The sequence below is a fragment of the Pteropus alecto genome, unplaced genomic scaffold, assembly GCF_000325575.1.
Source record: "Pteropus alecto unplaced genomic scaffold, ASM32557v1 scaffold196, whole genome shotgun sequence".
Lineage (NCBI taxonomy): Eukaryota > Metazoa > Chordata > Mammalia > Chiroptera > Pteropodidae > Pteropus > Pteropus alecto.
This window is the reverse complement of record NW_006439717.1, coordinates 4,201,333-4,218,520: the sequence shown is the minus strand read 5'-3', so window position 1 is coordinate 4,218,520 and position 17,188 is coordinate 4,201,333. Positions and strand designations below refer to the sequence as shown.

The following is a 17,188-nucleotide window of genomic DNA, read 5'->3' as shown; positions in this document are numbered from 1 at the left end:
TCACTGTTGGTTTCAGCAACAGTGAAACTGATACCAATTTTAAATTAACTGCAATCGTCAAAAGAATAGAATAGAAAAACTGAATCATAAAAGCAATGCTTATTTGATCATTTCTCATTTTTCAGCTGAATCTTTTAAAACTAATTTCTCAACTCAAAAAAGACAACAGATTTATTAAACAGCTGCACAAGACTTAGTGATCAGTCCTTAGGAAATATAGAAAGTTGAGCATTAATTTTTTTTAAATGCCAGCTGGAAATAACCCATTTTACACAGAAGTCTGCATTACATGTGTATAGGCAAAATTTACACACATCCTTAGTCATTAAGATATAATTAGCTTCCAGCTTATGGGGCTCTTAAAGCAAAGGCCAAATGGTAACTCAAAAATGACCTCCTCAGACACACTCCAGCTGTTCCTTTCCTCCACCACTCTTCTCTCTTCCTTCATCTTTTATATATTTTCTTTAATTAATATTTCACTTTATCTCTTTGAAAAATGTAAACAGAATATTTAATGACAGGGGTGACAGAACCAATATATTATCAAGACAATTTTAAATGTACCGACAAAGATTAACCAAATACAGGCCTGTATATCTTCTATATGTTTAACCTGATTAATAGTGTGGTACAAAAAGTGTGCCAATGTGAATTATAGATATTTTAGTATACCTAATGGTAACCTCTGGATCTGCTCTTTGCTGAGGTTTAGATTAAGGAGGCAACTTGTATACATACTCCCATCCCTTAGAAGCAGCAACATGTGCACTGCACAACTCTAGTAGGTACCATTCACAACCTTCAATAAAAAGTATGATACCTAGAGTAGAACCCATAATTGATGTGTAAAAAGGATTCTGAGGCCATATCTGGACTCCATAGAAAAGACTGTAATAATTAAATGGAGAAGAGACTTAGTTAGCACTCACGGCACAAATTTGCCATCCCTTACGTGGGAAAAGAACATTGATTTTTCAGGATTTGCAACAATGGGATCAATTCCCCACGACTAGTTTTGGAGAACCTACTTAACCTCTATGAGCAGATTTATGTATATTTAAAAGAGGAAAATAAGACCCGGCATCAGGGCCAGCAAGAGTAGGATAGAATTACATATTCAAAGCACCTGGTTTCCAGATAACAGACAACGTTTAAGTAAGTTTTAAAAACACCTTTCTAGGATTATAAATCTTGCTTAGAATGAAATTTTAAAGTTACTGGTACCTACTCAACCTAAATATCCATAAACTGGACACATCACCCACCTATCATTCTCTTATTTAACAACCATTTGCCAGGCTACTTGTGTATTGTAGGCACTGTCATAGTCACTGAGGAAAAATGATTACACTATGGGATTGAAGTCAAGCAATTTTCTGGACTTTATTTCTTCAGCCTTTAAATACAGAGAGTTAAGTGGGATGTATTTTAGATCTTCTACAATGATGAAATTCTATGGAGTGAATTATATCTGCTTTCTAGTTTTGATAGATTTGTGCAAATATATGTATTCCTTTCTCATTTTATAGAGTACAAGAGATCACTAATAATGAATATTGAAAAGCTTTCAATCACCTATGATTAACATCCCTGTGATAGTATCATCAAAGGTTATATTTCAGTAGTGGAGAGTTCATTCCTATCCTAACATTTTAGACTTTGATTATTTTGAATGCCTAATTTCAAGAATGATACGTTAACTGCCCTGATTGCAGCCTTGTAATCATCTCTGTAATATCTAAAGAGCAAACTCATTAGGGATAAAAAAGAGTAAGTAGTGTTGGCTGGCTAAATAAAACACCAGTGTGAAAAACAAAAATAGAAATAAACATAAATAAGGAAAAAAAAACTATACAAATCAAATTATTTTGTTTCACACAATAAAAAGTGAAATATACTTTTCCAAACTCATGAGAAAGCATTTATATTTACACTTTATACTCAGACTTTAGTCAAAAGATACCTTGAAATATCCATGTGCATTATTTCTCTGTCCCAGCCAAAATGTTGTGCCCAGAGGCAAGTCTGTGGAGGGCTTGTCCACCACTCTTTCATATATTCTGCAGAAAGAGAAATATCAGATAAGTAATATGAGTTACAAGTCAGTCCTTAGAATACTTTATTTCTTGAACTGAGAACATTTCACTTACTTATTGCAGTCAATGTATAAAATCAAATGGGAGGCACTGATGGCTAAGGAGAGTTTGTGCCACTTGTCATCAGCCAAAATGTAAGGAAACACTTCTGTGTGAGGGTGGTGACTGCCTGAGCGGTAATGCAGTCTGACTTCATTCCGATGGCCACTGCTTTCTAGTTCCAGGTATCTGCACAGAGAAGAGCCATATGGGACTCATTGAAAATAAAGTTCAAAAATGACTGATATAACCTCCATCTCCAGAAAAATGGAGTAGATATGCTTTCCCTATTCTCCTCACTAAATACAACTAGACATTATATTATAAAACATAAGAAGAGTCTGAAAGATGGAGAAAAGAAAGAAAACCAGCAAAGACCTCAGGACCCGAAGAGTAACACAGTGATGAGTTTCCTGGGTTTTCTTTTTGCCTCATATATCCAGACTTGCAGCTGAAGAAGCTAGCAACCTGGAAATATCAACAAATGCAGACCAAAATAAAAGCCCCAACAAAAGCCTGCTCTTTCTAGCCAAAGTACCAACAAAGGGGAAGACTAGCGAGACAAAAACTTATAGAGAATAACCACTCTATTCCAGTCAAACACCAGAGAAAAAAACTGTGGCCCCATCTTCAACCATTCCAGCAAAGGCTAGGTGGGGAAGACTAGATTTCCAGCCTCTTGAGAAAAATGATATACCCCACACTTCCACTAGGGCAGTGAAAGGGGAGGATGAGTAGAGAGTCAAGATTTTAACCAGCTGGCTAGTAATAAGGCCCCCCATGGCATCAGTGGAGACCCCATGAAGAAGAGCTTGGTCTTCCACCTTTATCTGGCAATAAAAACACACACTTTCCCCTTCCCCACTGGGATGGTGTCAGAGGAAGAGTAGTAGGGGTTCAGGGCTTTCACAATCACCAAGCAGTAATCAGACCATCCCTACCACTATGTCAGTAAAGACCACATAGGAAGGTGAATCGTCCACTCTCCCACCCAGAGGGAAATGAAATAACCAGTACAGACACTTTGTGAGGAATGGGAAGGTAGTTGAAAGTAGGGTTTTCTTTATTTTAATTGGTAACAAATACTACACATGTTTGCATGCTGCTGGGAATAATCTGTAGAAGAAAATTAGCCATAACTAAATGAGAGAAGGAATTATAATACTACAGAAACCATAAAGTAAGACATAGATTAACTATAATTACATAAAATTTTAAATTTTCTCAACAGAAAAAAAAGTTATAAATAAAATTAAATAACAAATGACATTGTGTAAGGCAAAATTAAACATATGATAAATCAGAAGTTAACAGCCATAATTTATGAAGAGCACCTGCAAATCAATAAGAAGAAGCAACTTAATGGATTCACCAATCAGATTAACAATAATCAAAATGATTAATAATATCCAGTGTCAATTAGAATATGGAGAAATTAGCACTCTGATACACTATTTGTGGCAAAATAAACTAACAGGGACTTCTTAAAAGGCAGTTCAGTAAATCTATCAATAGAATAAATATGCATATTCTTTAAATCAGCAATACCAAACCTAAAAATCTATCTTGCAAAATAGCAGCACAAAATTAGCAATGACATACACAGAAAGTTCTGACTGCAGATTTATTTAAAATAGTGAAAATCTGATAAGATACCAATTATCCACTCATAGAAGAATTACGATACATCCACATTCGGGAACACTATACCACTCTGCAAAAGAATGAGGTTCTGACATAAAATAATGCTACAGTTTACTGCTAAGTATCTCTACAGAATCTCATTTTGCTTGATAAAACTGTGTGTGTGCGCGTACACATGCATGCAGGTGTGTGTTTAGAGAAAAAAAGATCAAGAAGAACACATGTCGAATGTTAATAGTAGTTACCTCAGAGGAGTACAATTAGGGAGAAAGGCTGTGATGAATCTTTCATACACTTTCATGTCCTTGAATTTCTTCATTAATTATGCATTACTTCTTTCATGTAATATATAGTAAAAATTCCATTTTAAGAATAAAAAATAAATAAAGTAGTCAATAATATAAATCATGTTTAGAAGTTATTGAGAATATAATGCGAACTTGTTTAGATTTTTATCCAGAAACCACCAACCAGGGAATCCTTTCTATGTTATTATTTGATAACAAGTTTTCATGATTTAATCAATTTGACTACTGAATTCTGTGATAGAGAGGTATTTCATTTTTTAAAAAGTAAATCAGCAAACACACTGACCCATTGCTACATGCTTGTCAGTTCTTAATACATCAAGGCAATAACCCTATTATTGCTGTCCTCCTGTAGATATTACTGGAAATGGCACCTGTATTAAATTCCTGAACTTGAGGTACTAAAGCAGCTTTAATAACAATGAGATTGACACTACACCCAACGAACAAGAACAACCTTTCAGAAGTTAAATATTTGATCAAAAGTTACATTTTCATTAGCATCATTCATTTGAGTTTTTAAAAATGAAATAGATATATAATATACAAAAATATTAGTAAAGAGAAAAATTAATTATGTAAAACTGTTAGAAGTGTGTCTGGGACATTCATTTATTCAATAAATATTAACTCATTAAAATAAGGTAAAACAGATTGAAAGGAGTTGATCCGTACATTAAAAACCAGTCACTATTAAGATGTGCAAATTTGTATGAAGACATGAAATTACAAGAAAGTATTTCTATCACAATTATAATTATAAGTTAAAAAGTATCTGTAAATAAACACTGGGCCCATTTTAATGAAGCCATTTTCTAGTAACAGTCATATTCATTTCTGAAACTCCACTGTTGCTCACTGGTGACATCTCATTGGGAGGAAAGCCTTGACATTGGTTAATAAAATTATATAGGTTTCAAGTGTACCATTCAATAATACATCATATGTACATTGCATTGTGTTTTCACCACTCAAATTCAAATCTCCTTCTGTCACCATGTATTTGATTCCCTTTACTCTTATCTACTTCCCTCCAACTCCTTTTCCCTCTGGTAACCACTAAACACTCTTCCTTGAGACTCAGAACCTTGATGGAGCACAGCAAGGAAGGGAGGGAAAGGGAACTGCACTGTGCCAGGGGCAGCAACATCCATCAGTTATATTAAAGTTGCTTTGCATCCTGCTTGCTGGTCCACCAGGGCACCTTTGGCTATTGCCTATTCCAAATGCTGGTGCCTCAGGCTCCCATCAGTTCTGTAAGCTGTCTTCCCCAACCACTACCTGCAAAGTAACCTTACAACTAAGAACACTTACTGATTCATTACCATTGTGACCATGGGGAAAATGTGTAATCGGAATAAAATGTATCAACATTTTTTTAAAGTGATTGTTTGAGTGATGGAACTATGAGTGATTTTTAACCTTTTTATTGTATTTATTTTTCCTTTTATCTTTTTTTCATTTTTTTTTTAGTTTTCACTGACCTTTTTTTAAATTTTATTTTATTATTAGTTTCACCTATACAGTACATTGGTTAGACATTTATATTGTTCCTTTTACCTTTAATGAGTATTTACTATCTTATTTAAAAATCACATTTTAAATCCCAAGAAGATAATTTGATAATTTCTCACAACTGAACATATGTCTCCCTGATTTGTCATTCATAATTTTGAGAGGTAACTAAAATCAGAAATAAAGTTAACCCTTTATAATAACTTATAGCCTTGTTACACAAATATCTTTTGCATTGGCAGAAGTATAAACTAACTTAAGATTAAGTTTCAGAGAAGGAGGCAACAGTGGTAAGACAACATTCATTTCAACAACTTCCTTCACAACTCAAGATTAAAGGATAAAAATGAGGTTATGTTTCATCTGACAAAAAGGTTTCACACAACATGAAATGAGAATTTTTCTGCTGCCTTAAATAAAAACTTAAATAGAAAAAAAGATCAGATCATCTCAGTACATTAAACCACAAGCCAGCTGTAAATTGGCCACTTGAAGAAAAACCACATGCACATCTATGTCAAAAATATCATTACTGTAGTTCTTGGATGGCACGATTGCAAAGAAGTTACATGTGCAGGCTGCGGAATTGGAAACCCAGCTCACTACCTATGACCCAACCTCTCATGCCTCAGTTTCCTTATCTATAAAACAAGAATTCAGTGTGATAATTCATATATAGTAGGTGTCTGAAACATAGTAAGAACCCAATAAATGGTAACGATTTGTATTATTTGTCAATAATCTCAGTTAGGCATCATTTATAAAGTCCAGCTTCTTATTACCAATTCTGTGAATAAGAAGCAATTTGAATACATTTTTAAGTGAAAGAATTAGTTGACAGCACTGGTATTATGGGGGCTCTAGGACAGCCAATGAAATATGAAAAGTAAAGTCCTGTGGTAGGGCCAAAATTACTGTGTTAGGTGGACTTATTCATTTGTTACAGAAAATTAACTTTCACGTTGTCATTTCTAGTGATTCCCTCAGATATTAAGGGAGATGGGAGAGTGGGAAGAAAAAAGTGTATTTTTTAGAACCATGTTGATTCTATTTTTGTTAAATGTTGTTGTTTGTTTTTAAATAGTATTTGATCATCAGCAAAGCAGTATAATATAGCAATTTAAGAGACCTCAGAGTCTTAACCCTGTCTCTATAGGTTACTAACCTGGCAAGTTAAAAATCTTCTCCAAGCCTCAGTTTCCTCCCCTATTAAATAGGAGTAATAAAAGTTGTAAGCATATATGATCATTTTAAGAATTCAATGAATGAGAGATGTAAGAGCTTACACTTTGCACAGTTGCTGATAAAGAGTAAGCACTCCACACATGCCACAATTACGATTTATACTTCCTATGACATATTTATGTATGCAATTTAAACCAGCGAATTTTCAGGGTGGATTTTAATTGGAACAAGCATGAATCTCAAGCAGAAAGTAATTTAATGAAAATCTACTCAAATAATACTTGAATCTCATCTATGAAATTCTCATCAATTGGTCACCTAGTTTGTTTGAATACACCCAGTGACCAACAATTCATGACTTCCTGAAACCATTTAATTTTTATAAAACAAAGACTTTCTTTATATTCAAGCATAAAAAGTTTTTTTTTAAAAAAAAAAAACAAACTATGATTTATTAGTTCATTTAGTCCAGCAAATAATTACTATGAGCACTGAGGATGTGACAATGAACAAGGCCAAATAACACGGAAGATTAAAGATGCCCATTAATAAATACATTATTAAGTGAAAATCAAGCTTTAGCCATTTTAAAATTAATAATAATACTATTATAAAAGTCTTGCTGCAAGAAGAGAAATGTAGCTAGATCAGTGAGGATAACAAAACTTCTTCATTAATAATATAGCTAGGAGCCAAATTCTATCACTGAGGGAAAAGATCAGTAGTAAATGGAATTAATTCGTGATTAAAGCCCTGACATACAACATGATGGCTTGAAAAACATCTCATCTTATTACTCTACATATCTGAGTTTACAATAAAATTAAAAGGAAAAATGGTCACTCATGAAATGGAGATAGTTTAGTACTATTAATGATAAGGTCAGTAAGACATAAATTCTAAAAAACAACATTTTGAGCTATGATCTTAGAAGGGAGGAGGATTTAATGGTACTGTGTGTATTTTAGAATTATCAATTTGAGGAAGGTCTTATACAAGGATTGAGAAAAAACAGATATGATAAAACACTGATAATAAGTGGATAGTCTACAGCACAAGGGTACCATGAGAGTTAAGGAGTTGAAATAAAGGGTAGTATCTCCCAGTACCTCAACTTAGACCGAAAATTAGAAAAAGACTAGAGAGAAGGGTTCAAAGAAGTGACAGTCTCTATTTAATCAAGAATGAATGCAAGGGCACATTATCATTGAGGAGAACCCAGTAGGGTATATGGACTACTTTGATAATCTGGAAATGATAATCTAAATGTAGAAAACGTGGCTGACAGATTTTACAAGGGGTTCACAGATGTCACGAAGTCCATTCGTGGACTCCAAGCTAAATATACCTGCCTTATAGAAAAAATAAGCAGAAAGAGTGAAGGCTTATGGCTACTTGTCAAAGAGTTGACGACTTGGTTTATAAACAGATATATGCATAAATATATATAATTTTCTGACAAAATAATAGGTTATAATTAGAAAAAATTTAGAAAATACACAAAAGCATGAAGGAGGAAAATAAGATCACTAAGAGTCCTGCTGGCAAGAGATGAACAATATTAACTTTTTGCAGTTTTTTTCACTCAACCATGCACTGTGATCAACTTTCCATGTCATTACAAGTAAAGCCAAATCCTCTTAATGGTTGCATGGTATTCTGTAGTATAGCTGTGCCACAATGTAGTATCCAACTTCCTATTATTAGTTCCAGTTTTCCATTCTTAATAAAAATGCTTCAATACACATTTCTTTGTGCATATGAGCAATTATCTTCTTGGACTAAAAAATAATAGGAATAAAATTGCTGGTTCAAATGGCACATACATTTCAATGACATTGTATTTACTCATTCACTTACTCATTTATTCATCCAACACATTTTTTTTTTAATGTCTACTTTATTCTAGACTCTTTTCTAGGTGCTTGGAATAAGAAGTGAACTAAAGATATAAAAATATCAGTCCTCATTGAATTTATGTTAAAATAATTAAGTAAAATATATAAAATAAATAGGTTACATGGTGATAAAATCTATGAAGAAAATTAAAGTAGGTATAGAGGATAAGGAATATAGCAAAGTGATATTAAAAAAAAAAAGTTCTCCCTTAAAAAAGAAAGTCTCAATGAAAAAGTGACATCTATGCTGTCACAAATGGCATTATTTCATTTTTTTCTTATGGCTGAGTAATATTCATTGTATATATGTACCACATCTTCTTTATCCAATCATCTATCAAAGGACACCAGTTGTTTCCATGTGTTGGCCACCATGAATAACCCTGCTACGAACATTGGGGTGCATAAATCTTTACAGATAAGTCTTTTCAAATTTTCTGGGTAAATACCCAGAAGAGGGATTGCTGGGTCATATGGTAACTCTATTCTTAATTTTTTGAAAAACCTCCATATTGTTTTCCATAGTGGCTGTATATTCCCACCAGCAGTGTATAAGGGTTCCTTTTTCCCCACAACCTCTCCAACACTTGTTATTATTTGTCCTGTTGATAGCCATTCTAACAGGTGTGAGGTGGTATCTCGTTGAGGTTTTAATTTGCATTTCACTAGTAGCTAATTAAGATAAGCATCTTTTCATATGTCCATTGGCCATTTGTATGTCTCCTTGGGAGAAGTGTATGTTCAGGCCATCACATGAATGGATCTTGAGATTATCATGCTAGGTGAAATCAGTCAGATAGAAAAAGCTGAAAACCATATGATTTCACTTATATGTGGAATATAAAAAAAAAAGCAACAAACAAACAGAGATTCACGGACATGGACAACAGTTTAGTGGTTACCAGAAGGAAGGGCGGGGGGGAGGAGGGGAGGTAAATAAGAGTAAAGGGGGTCAAATACATGGTGAGAGAAGAATTTAATTTTGGGTAGTGAACACACAATACAATATATATATATGTGTGTGTGTGTGTGTGTGTGTGTGTATGACGTATTATTGAACTATACACTTAAAACCTATATCATTTTATTAACTTATGTCACCCCGATAAATTAAATTTAAAAAAAAAGATAGCTGCACCATGTAGGTGGAAGCATACACAAAAGAGAGGGAGGGAGAGAATGAGGGGGGAGGGGAGGGGGAAGAGAGAGAGAGAGAGAAAGGAAGAAAGAGTGCCATCTAGTGAAACCCTGAAGGAGAGCAATGACCATGAGGCAAAGGCCTGCTGGCAAATTCAATGAATATCAACAATATGATCAACTTGACTACAGTGTCAGAAATAGACTGTATAGAAGGTGAAAGGTCACAAGAGCTAAAGCAAAGAGATGAGTTTGAGGGCTATGGCTAGGGGTGGCTTGGACTAGGGAAGGTGGTAAAAAGGCTCCGAATCTAGAACATGATTTGCAGGGAGCAATAAAGATTATTTTAGGATTAAACGTGCAGTATGAATAAAACAGAATCAAGAAATACTTCAACGTTTTTAGCCCAAGCAACTAGAAGAAAGAAACTGCCATTTAGTGAGATGGAAAAAAAACAAAGGAAGAGCAAGTATGAGGAAAAGAATGACGACTTTGATTTCCGACATGCACAGTTTGATTTTCCAATTAAACATCCCAGTGAAGATACAGGTAGATTGTTGGATATACAAGTCTGGAGTCCAAGGGCAAAAAAACAAGATAAGAGAAAAAATTAGGAAGTCATTATTTCATAGAGATGAGATTTAAAGCCTTTAGACATGATGAGATTACCTACAAAGTAAGTGGCTTTAGAGAAAAAGTTTGAGCATCAAGCCCTAAAACAAATGCCAGGAGACTGAGGAGTAAAAGCAGAAAAGTGCAGGCTGTGAAAGCCGAGCAAAGAACTGTTTGGAAGGAAGGAACAATCAAGTCCAATGGCATGAGGTCTCAGAACTGAAATATGGATTTAGCAACATGGACATTAGTGGTGCCCTTGACAAGTGCATTTTCAGTGAAGTGGAGAGAATCAAAGCCTCATAGGAGCAGGTTCAACAAAGTGAGAGGAGAACTGGAGATAAAGAGAAACAGGAGCAATACCTAAACAGGGAAGTGGGGTCAACAGAGGGTATTAGGTTTTGGTTTTTGATTCTTTTTGAGACTATAAATATTATAGCATATTTGTATGCTGAAGGAAATATCCAATAGAGAGGGGACAAAGTAATAATGCAAAAAAAAGAAGAAGAAATTCCTGGAGCAATATCCTTGAGAGGGGATGCAATTTAGTATTACTGGAGCGGCTGTTCTGTTAGGGTCATGGATACTATGCCTAAGTAAAAGGAGAGAAAGAAGAGAAAATGTATCAGCAAAGACACAATGTGCTAGTATGAGTACTGGGAATAGCTGTGGAAGCTCTCTTCTGATAGCTTTTAGGACACAAGGTGATCTGCTAATTGAGGATAAGAAAGGAGGTGTTCCAAGTGTAAGGAAAGAGGAGAGGCATAAAATAGTCATCTAGCAGAGTGAAAGAATGGACTAGGAAAATATGGCAGCATTAAGGGCACATTTAAGGTAAGTAATCATGCACGTATAAATTAAGATCGGTCAGCATGGTTCTGTGTTCTTCTACAGCCAAGTTCAACTGCAAAAGTACAATTGAGGCAGAGAGCTGGAGTTAACAAGGTTTTGGTTTTGCCAAGCAAGTACTAAAATAAGACAGGACAAGGGAGATGACCATCTCTACAGTAGAGAGATTCTAAAGATGGACTGGGATTTAAACTGAAAAGGACAAAAGTGAGTACATTGTTGGCAAGAGTAATTCTACCATCTAGAATAACCAGATAGTAGATTATATGCAAATATAGGAAATCATGTTGCCAAATTATCACTAGAATTATTATATAATAAGAATATAACAGATGACTCATTTACTGACACATTTAATCAATTATGGATATCACTGCTTTTCCATAAAATGTGTATACATACACACACACATATGTATATATATATTCCTATAGCCACACATCTTATTAAAAGCCTCATAATAATCATAATATAGCTCTTCAGTTATTCTTGTAGGCTTGTTATTAGAAAACTTTAACAACTGCAAATATTTAGTTTAGAATACTTATATTCATAAAAATTTATTTTAAAAGCCTTACTTGACCTGGTATTTTTTAAATACACTTCAGGAGTTCATTTGTTACTATTTTAATAAGAATGTTAGCATCTCTATTCATACATGGATTGTCTTATAATGTGTGTGTGTGTGTGTGTGTGTGTGTGTGTGTGTGTTCCACCCTCAAGTTTTGGAATCAGGATTAAGACAGCCTTGAGAAGTGAACTGAGAAGATTTCCTTTTCTTTTCCACACACTGGAACAAATTACATAGCCTAAGTATTCTCTGTTCCTTAAAGGTCTGAAAAACTCACATTAAAAAAATAATAATATAGTCAGAGTCTGATGACTTCAGGGTGAAAAAATGAAAGGATCTAATTCTTTGACAAATTTTTCTAATCCCTCTGTTATTACTAGTAATTAGGTTTTCTATACTATTCTTGATTTGATGTTCTAATTTGTGTTTTCATAGAATATCATTCATTATATCCAAATGTAATCTATCAGCAAAAAATTTGTATGTTACTATTATTTTATATATTCTAATCTCTATATTTCTATATGTATATGTGCATTAAGTCACATTGATCAATTGTTTTATCTTTATCCTATAATTATATTTTTTTGTCTATTATATCTATCAAGTTCTAACAGAGTTTTACTAAATCTCTCACTACAATTCCAGTTTTCCATATTTCTTTTTATGTCTAATCCTTTTTTACTTATATTTTGGTCCCATATTGCTTTTCTTAAGTATTTCTAGAGAATAAAATGTTTTCAATATAAAATAACACTTAACTAGTTGACACTTAATAAATTTTATCTTGAATTAGTCGTCTGATATTAATATTGCCATTCCTACTTTCTTTTTACCTTGCTTCACTTCTTTCTTCCCTTTATTTAAATTCTCCTTTTTTTTAGTGTGACCCTCGTAAGTAATTTAAACTTAAATTATATCTTTTGGTTTCTATGTAAGAGTGCTTATCTTTTAACAGGAAAACCAAATCTCTTGCAAAGATAGTTGACATATTTGCCTTATTCTTACAATAGCAGCTTATGCTTTCTCATTTTTATATCCTGATTTCTTTCCTTTTATTTTGCAGTGTTGGTCAAGTTTCTTTTTTCCACTAGCTTCAAGAATGTAAGCAAATCCATAAACACCTCCAGAGCAATGCCAGAAATTTATGATATATTTGTATTTTTCCTTTGCTTCCATGTTCCATATTTTGTTCAAATAATCCTGAATATTATACTTACACCATACATATGTTATATTTTTAAAATTATTTCTTTAAATTTCTCACAATAGAAAGGTTAGTCTAATGTCAACTGCATTGTCATGCCCAGAAACAATTAAGTTAAAAATCAGTAATAAAAAAAATGAGAGAATCCTGAAACGTTTTAAAATTTAGCAATAAACTTTTAAATAATCCATGGGTCAAAAAAATCAAAATAAAATTAGAAAATATTTTTGGTAAAATTATAATTTAAAAAAATAATAGAGCATCAAAAATCGATGCATATAAAGCTAGGTTAAGGGAAATTAATAGACATACATGTATAATTAGAAAAAAAAGGATGAAAATCAAATATTTAAGCATTCATCCATCCATCTCAGGAATATGGAGAAACACAAATTAAATCTAAATAAAGTAGAAAAAAGGAGTAATAAATATGCAGGGATATAACAATGAAAAAGAAATCAGTGATTTTTTTTTTAAAAGGCTAAACAAGTGGTCTTTCAAATGATTAATAAAATTGACAATACCCTAACAGGACTGATCAAGAAAAAAGACAGAGATTACCAATATCAAGAATAAAAAGAGGGATATCAGGATAGATTCTATAGGTACTGAAAAAAAAATTGGAAGATATTATAAAAAAAACTCTGTTCCAATAAACTTGAAACTTTATTTAAAATGGGCAATTCCCTGAAAACTGTACAACTCCTTGAAAATTATACAGGAATAAATAGAAAATCTGAATAATTCACATTCCTTGAAAAATGCACAACTCTTAGAAAAGTAATGAACATAACAATAAATAGAAAATCTGAATAATTCTTATATGTATTTAAAATTTATATTTTATTTATTGTATCTCTATATTGTTTTCGCATTTAAATATGTAATTAAAGCCTTCTCATAAACACATTTCCAGTCTCAGATGGACAGAACAGTCAATTCTTTTAAATACTTAAGGAAAAAGTAACAATGATCTTTCACAAATTCTTCCAGAAATTAATGAAAAAGAGAGTATATCCTAATACATTTTATGGGGCCAAAGCCTGACAAAGACATTATAAGAAGGTAAATTACAAACCAACTTATTTCATATGAATAAATGTAAAAGGTCTAAATAAATATTAGCAAATATAATCTAGTGATATATAAAAAGGGCAATACATTATAACCAAGTGGAATTTATATCAGAAATTTATGGACATTTTAAAATTACTTGATGTAATTCACTACAAATTAGCAAAATAAAAGAGAAAATTAAATGATTAGCAATTGCAGAAAATGGATTTGATGAAATTCAACATTTATTCATTTTTTAAAATTCTGAATAAAAGTGAGATTCCTTTACATGAGATGAATTAAAAAAAAATAAACAAAAATAATAAAAACAACTATGCAAACATCATACTTAATGGTGGACTACCAAAAGTTTTCCCCCTGATATTAGGAAGAAAAAAATGTCAGCCAGCACTTTTATTCCATATTGAATTGTAGGGTCTAGTCAGTGTAATAAGATAGAAAAAGCATTATAGGTATGAGAATTGGAAAGAAAGATATATCACTGTTATTATTGGTAGTCAATATTATCATGAATAATAAATTAATTAATAAATAGTAATGCATGATAAATGAACTTAACAAAGTCAGTCGATAAAAGATCAATGTGCAAAATTCAATTGTATTGCTAGCAAATAAGAAATTTAAAATGATGCCAATTAAAATAACAGCAAAACATCACATATTCAGAAATAAATTTAAGAAAAAATGTGCAATAACTTTATAAAAAAAACTACAAAATATAACTGAGAGAAATTAAAGAATCTCTCATTAAAATACATAAATCATCCCCAATGTATGTATAGATTTAATGAGATACCAACAAAAAACCAAGCTAATTTTACAATTAGAAGTAAATGAGGAGCATTTGAAATCTTGTTCCTTGGCATATGTCATCAGTTTGGTTCAAATAAATTCATAAAAATTCAAATAAAATAAAATAAAATAATAAACAAATGTAAGAAATACAATATATCCAAGATAATCTTGAAGAATAACAATAAAACTTGGAGGACTTACATTACCATATCTAAAATCATTATAAAACCACAGTAATTAACACTGCAATATTGGCACATGAATTTAAAACATAGACTAATAGAATCATATAGATAGTTTAGAAATAGGCTTACACAATAGGGTCGGCTGATTATAGCAAAGGTGAATTTGCAATGCTAAGAGAAAATAATGATTCTTTTTAAAAACTGTGAATATCAATTGGATATTCATATAGGAAAGGAAAGATCTCTCTAATTCCCAGCTCACACTTTTCACCTATAAGCACTGGCTAGTTTCAATACTATGAGATCCCCACTTTCTGAAAATTCAAGTCATATACATGGACACTGGACTCATTCTACCCGACTCTTAATGGCACCTCCAAAGCTATTCTGCACATAGTCCCTGTGCCAACTCAGGGATGTTCATGATATTTGAAATGAATGAAGAAGTATAACCCTTTATTAACTCTTCAGTGCGCTCACATTTAAGTGTGGTAAGCTGATGAGAGTTCACTTTTCCTTCTTCCCAAAACTTTTCCAATCTATTATCACTTTATGATTTAAAACATCCTTCTAATTTCAAAAATGGTCATACTTTTTTATATAACTCATGTTAACATATTAAAGAGAAAAATTTGAATAATTTGATCATTTAAATATAAGCACAAGCTATTCTGTTGTAAAATACTTTAAGGAGGTGTGTGTGTGTGATACAGGCCAATAATAAAAATACACTTGATCCCAAGGGACTTATTAACTGAGGTATCACTTCATTTGAATTGAAAGATGAAATTCCTATCCAAGAGTTATTTTGAAAGATCTATATAACTATGAAATTTCTTTCTCTACTGTATACGTTATTATACTTTTCTGCAGATAAGGAGTGACTTTTCCCTATACATAAATATTGTTATGTTTTGGGGTAAATTGATGTGTGTGTGTGTGTGTGTGTGTGTGTGTGTGGGCGGTGTGTATTCCCAAGAGAATATACTATGTTCTCTTCAATTTCCAGATACTTAGGTGGTTTTACAAGTGTATTAAGGTGTGCATGCAATTGCAATATTTCAAAGAAAAAAAATACTTTTGGAAGAAAATTATATTCTCTAGATGATAACTTTCATCTCACCTTCATCTACGAAATGGTTCAAGAAACTTTTAGAAATATATTCATCTTGATCAACTAAGGAACTCTCAAAAATCCTTGATGCCCTATGATTCCATGCAATATTTTATCTGGTTTCAAATATTCTTCTTGAGTTAACAATTTGCTATATCCTAAAGTCTTCAAAATCAATAGTAATTCTTTAGACCGATAAAAATTGGCCTATGTAGGAAGATTCAACAGCTTTATATGTAACACATTCTGAAACTATGGGCAGACAATAAAGCAAAAGCGTTGATGCATGTAAGACAGCTAGAAGTTCTAGGCAGGCTGTGTTTGAAAGGAATTAGTCACAGGGGAGAGTAAGCTGTCAACACTGTAACATCTGTTCTCTGATATGCTTCATGGGTCATCATGTCTTCTTTATTGTTCAGAATAAATAAGAGCCAAAGAAGAAGGCAACAGGATTCCTCGGTTACCCACTGAGGTGACATTTTGCTCTTAGTGAGCCTATTTCCTCAAGTTCACAACTGAAATGGTACCCAACACCCCTAACGAGAGGAAATAGAAACAACCTAGTCTCAAAATCTAGCTGTTACGGAAATGTCAAAAAGGTAGGAATCTACTTTCAAGTATTAGCATAAACTTTTTATGGAAAGGCAATTAGGAAAAATGAAAAGACAAAATATTTTCCCAATCATGCAGACCACAATGGCTTTACTTATACCACATCAATCAATATGCCATGATGATACTGTTGAAATAAAGTAAATTGTAAAGAAGAAAAGATCTGGATAAAAATTTTTAGTATAACAAAAAAGCCCAATAGAGGAAAAATATGATTGTTGTCTTCAAATCCAATAGAAAACAACAATGCTAACCCTGTCACTAGAGTCCTTAGGTTTTGAAGAAAGAAGCAAGACCATGTGCTCTCTGAAACAAGCAGACAGTACTGTTGATGGAAATGG

The 17,188-nt window shown here is 32.6% G+C and overlaps 1 protein-coding gene across 4 annotated transcripts in view; it reads right to left on the bottom strand.

The window, feature by feature from the left end:
* The window catches only part of NELL2 (neural EGFL like 2), a 300,528-nt gene that overhangs the window by 222,268 nt on the left and 61,072 nt on the right, over positions 1 to 17,188 (bottom strand). For all 4 annotated transcript variants that reach the window (XM_006916875.1, XM_006916874.1, XM_015593155.1 and 1 more), the window contains 2 exons: positions 2,154 to 2,327; positions 1,967 to 2,063 (listed from right to left, as the gene is read on the bottom strand). In XM_006916875.1, coding sequence (XP_006916937.1) covers positions 1,967 to 2,063; positions 2,154 to 2,327 — 271 coding nt within the window. The remainder of the gene's footprint in view (positions 1 to 1,966; positions 2,064 to 2,153; positions 2,328 to 17,188) is intronic.